Source organism: Zeus faber (genome assembly GCF_960531495.2).
Source record: "Zeus faber genome assembly, chromosome: 7".
In the NCBI taxonomy this organism is placed as follows: domain Eukaryota; kingdom Metazoa; phylum Chordata; class Actinopteri; order Zeiformes; family Zeidae; genus Zeus; species Zeus faber.
Window position 1 is genome coordinate 10,504,329 of NC_137203.1, and position 5,000 is coordinate 10,509,328.

The window sequence follows — 5,000 nt, forward strand, 5'->3', positions numbered from 1 at the left end:
ATTATTATTATTATTATTTCTATAGCACCTTTCCCACACGGCTCACCGGGATTTACATTGATAAAAGGCAATCAAATAGTAATAATAATCAAATAATAATGATAAAAAAGCAATTACCGCTATATTTCCAAAATTGATCAGGATATAATAGGTCCTTGCCGTGACCTCCGTAATTGCTGTAGTCATGAAAATATTTAAGTGAAGTAAGAATATTAATTAACTCCAATTATCGGAAAAAAACCGTCACACCCCTTTCCTACCCCTGAATTGAAATTATATTCTCTTCTATTTGCACTGGCACTGTGGGTAATATTGATTGAGAGAGGTCAAATTGTTTCCTTTGCACTTATTTGTTTCGATTCATAATAAGCAGAGGGAAAATCGAAATATGCGATTGCCATTAAATCGAAGGTTGTCTTCGGAATGTGCAAAACCATTTCAAAGCAATTAAAATCACCAATTAAAACCAGCATCACCTTATACTGTCCATTCTATTTTCCTGAGATAAGATGAGATAACATAAATCAAGTGAGTATTTTGTATTTTGGCCCCAAATTTTTGAACGGGCCTGACACAATAGATCACCTTTTAACTATGACAATACTCGTCCACTCTGACCTTTAAGTCACAGCTCTGGATAATAAAGTTATTATTAGAGATAATATTGATGATGTTACTATCTTATGCTGTTATAGCTGATAGAACCGGGCCCTTCCACCTGACCGGCTCCCAAGCCAGAGGACACGTTTCATCCACGCAGTCCACTGCTGATCGGACTGACCGTCATGGTCAAGGCGATGACCGTCACCTCACTGACAGCTTTACTGCTGCAGCCATCATGTGACAGCACCCATCATAAACCCTGACCGTACTGCAAAATAACACCAAGGAAAAATAATACATTAAAATAATATTAAATAATTATAGAATAAAATCATGAAGAGATAATGATCACAATAAAAAAAAAAAAAATAGGTCCCGGCTCATATTCAATTCAATATAATGAAGACATAAGTCATTTTCTTTCTTTCTTTTTTTTTTTTTGACATTCTTGAAAATCATTTTATTGATCATTTTAAATTGGTACAAACCTGCTAATCCATGTTGGTGTATTTCGATGTAGGATCAAACATTTAAGAAATGTGTCAGTAATCAGCACTATAGACAATAAGTTAAAACATGTCACGAAAAGACCAGCGGGTACACAGCAAGAATGTTTTATCTACACAAAACATCCCATAAACAGAGTAGGCCTATACTGAAAATCCATTTGACTTAAATGTATACGCTCCCGTCTCATGCAGACGAGACTGCAGGTCGCCCGGCACAAATTATACATATTGAAATGGAGTGCGGGGCGCCCTCATCTCTCTAAATACTCCGAGTTTTTAAAATCCACGTGCATTGCGCATGCCCAGTAGGCCCACCCATGGTGCGTGTGCGGTAGGCTGCTGACCAGCCCCATAGATATTATTCGTCTGACAATAATATAACACAACTTCACCCGAACACAATAACATAAACAAGTGCGTAAAGACGCGCCCCGTGGGAACGTAAACACAACGATTGGTTTGGTTTCTCCATAATTAGGCCTAATACGCTAGATCGTTACAATATCATCAATAGTTGATAAAACCTTTTTGATTAACAAGATAAATAACCCCCCCCCCCCCACACAAAAAAACAACAACAAAAGAAAACAAAAAAACAAACAGGATAAACAATTCTTTCCGTCCATTCGTCCATCTTTCTTAAACCTTGCGCCGCGGTGGAGTCGGTCCCGTCCGTCTGAGACCTCTCTCTCTCCCTCTCTCTCTCTCTCTCTCTCTCTCTCTCTTTCCCTCTCTCTCTCTCTCTCTCCCCCGTTTGCTTTTTTTTTTTTGTTTTTTAATCTTAAAAGCGAAAATTTAAAGAAAGAAAGGGGGAAAAATAACGGAAAGTAGCCGCGGGGTGTCTTTACAAGTCACTAGGTGAAGCTCATGGACACTGTGTGCTCCAGGGCTTTGCGTCGCAGAGACGCGATGCTGGTCCCTCTCCACATGTCACTGTCCGGGGAGCTACACAGCTGCGGCGAGCCCGATACGTTCGTGGGGCCGGAGAGAGAGGCCGACATTCCGGGGAAAGGCGTCTGGTAGAGGTGGGGCTGCAGGCCGGAGCCGTTGGACGACAGGCCATTGGAGAGGCCCATGGAGTTGGGGGGCCCGGGGCCCAGGCTGCACTGTGACAGGGACTGCGCCATGCCGGGCTGGCGGCCCAGCGCGGGGGGTAGCTGCAGCTGGGAGACCCCCGGCATCCCCGTCGCCCACCGCGAGTCGTTGGCGTGGAAGGAGCACAGGCTGTTCTCCATGGCGGCCGCGGCAGAGAACTGGGGCAGGCCGTGCGTGGGCAGCAGCGTGCCCGGGGAGCGGAACACGTTGGTGGTCTTCTTCCTCTTCTTCCACTTGGCGCGTCTGTTCTGGAACCAAACCTGGGAGCACAGAGGGAGAGAGAGATGTGCGCAAAGTTATCGATTATGCACCGTGTGGTCTATCATGATATATCAGTGTCCCTGCCTCTGCACAGCTAGAGCTATGCAGTCTCGAACCCTAACCCTTAACGTAAAGGATGACAGCGTTGGTGGTTTAACATTAAGGTAAGATAAGATAAGATAAGATACGATAAGATAAGATAAGATAAGATAAGATTAGATAAAATAAGATAAGATAAGATAAGATAAGATAAGATAAGATAAGACAAGACAAGACAAGACAAGACAAGATGAGATAAGATAATATAACATAACACATTAATAATTTCCGAGGAAATTCAGGATGTCATTGATTTCAATGAGTATTGTCGCGATATAATAATACAATTTCTTCTGGTAAACTGCATGCACAGCATCTAAACATCCAACTGCTACCACTGTGAAGATGATAAATATAATCACCCCTGCTGCAGAAAAAAATATAATATCAATACGGTGGCCAATGCTTTTTGCTGAAGGTTTTTACTGTTATATTTATTTATGGTTCATATTTGACGTATTGTTTATATTTGAGTTGTTATTTATCTATCTATCTATCTATCTATCTATCTATCTATCTATCTATCTATCTATCTATCTATCTATCTATCTATCTATCTATCTATCTATCTATCTATCTATCTATCTATCTATCTATCTATCGAATTTTAAGGGGTGTGCATCAGTGAGCCCGATGGCCTATATTTGAACGTTTTTTTTTCCCTCCAGCCCTATAATTAAAAATAAAAATGCCAAAATTGTGTTAACTGATAACTCAAATGAACTAGGCCCACATTACAAAATTGACCTCCACCCACCCACCTACACACACACAGGCACACACACGCACACACGTACGCACACACACACACACACACACACACACACACACACACACACGCGCGCGCGCGCGCGCGAGCTCCACGGAGCTTTATAAAGATTTCGTCGTCATCTCCGAGCGTGATTAATGCGCGCGTGAAGCCGCGAGTCAGAGCCGCGCGCATTAAAAGTGAAACCTCGCTCTCATTCCGCGCAGCCGTGCGTGAAACGTCGACCAAGCCCATTACACCGGCAGGGGAAAGAAAATGCAATTTCTCATTCCATTAAAAAATAAAGTACAATATAGTCCTGAGTCCTATTAAGACGTCGCTGCACGGGGCCGCGGATCCACATGCCATCACGACGCAACACCTGCAGAGCGCTGAAATGTTCAGGAACACAGAGTGCTTCCACGCTGGTGTGTATAAAAATGATTAAAGTGACTAATGGTTATGCTGCTTTTATTGCTTCCAGTGGAATCATTTGCATGGATTTCACATCACTGGTTAATAACCCGTTCACTGTTATAAAGCGGTCTGAAATAGGTTGATAATGTGTTTATTCGGGCCGGATTAAATAGATAAAATCCTGTATGTCGCTCTCAATTAAAATGTTTTCATTTATTAAATTACTATTTTAATTAATCATTATTTAAAACTGGTATACAACGGGATAACTATCTCTCCTGGGAAAAAAACAACTCTTGACTTTTAACAGCAATCATATTATATTGAATGTTTTGTAATATTTTTGTATCCATAATTACGTTGAAAAGGCGGCCTGTATTTTGTGAGGCATTTAAGTGGCGCTCAAATGTTTCGACAACCATAAATTCGTTAATTGGGAAGTAGCTAAGAATGTTTTAAAGATAGAAAAAACATGAAAAATATCGAATTATGAAGGTGTTTGGGGGTAATCATCGTATATCTATAAGTTCCTAATTTAAGCATTCTGAAGCAAGGAAGAAAGGCACACAAAAGAGGAAATAGCTTGTTGTACTTTTGTTAATTTATGAAAATGCCCAATGGGAATATTTCACAACTTTTGTTGCTCAAGAATTGTTTGTGGTCTGAAAATAATAATAATCGTTTAAAAAAAAACTATTACATCCATATCATGTCGCCCAGCATCAAGCCAGTTGTTTGGGTTCAGCACCTTGGACAGAGCTCCACACAACCCAACGCGCTTATAATTCATTTTGTGTGATGGCCGCCGAATCCTCACTTTAAAAACTATACTCTAAAATATATGTATAATGTTAGACGAACTAATTAAGAAAAATCATTAAAACAAAGCCAAATAGAAGACAGATTTGCCCTCATGACTATATTATGCTAAAGACCATGCTTTACACTTGTTTATTTTTTTACTCGCCATTGTAAGTAGATGAATTAATCAAATATGAATTAATAAAATACCTGCACTCGGGACTCGGTGAGGCCGATCCTTAGAGCCAGCTCCTCCCGCATGAAGATATCGGGGTAGTGGGTTTTAGCGAAGCTGCGCTCCAGCTCGTTGAGCTGAGCCGGGGTGAAGCGGGTCCGGTGCCGCTTCTGCTTCTGCTGGCTGGCGGACTGACTGGAGCTCTGCTGCTGCTGCTGCTGCTGCTGCTGCTGCTGCTTCTCCTGCTCCTTGCCGTTCACCTGCATGCCGCCGGGGTTGGATCCCACGGAGG

The 5,000-nt window shown here is 41.7% G+C and overlaps 1 protein-coding gene across 2 annotated transcripts in view; it reads right to left on the bottom strand.

The window, feature by feature from the left end:
- Positions 1-1,966: 1,966 nt before the first annotated feature.
- Positions 1,967-5,000, bottom strand: part of LOC307233293 (homeobox protein orthopedia B-like) — a gene marked incomplete at both ends in the record, with an annotated part of 3,520 nt that continues 486 nt past the window's right edge. For both annotated transcript variants that reach the window (XM_080004598.1, XM_080004597.1), the window contains 2 exons: positions 1,967-2,467; positions 4,744-5,000. The exon at positions 4,744-5,000 is cut by the window's right edge and continues 150 nt beyond it. In XM_080004598.1, coding sequence (XP_079860724.1) covers positions 1,967-2,467; positions 4,744-5,000 — 758 coding nt within the window. The remainder of the gene's footprint in view (positions 2,468-4,743) is intronic.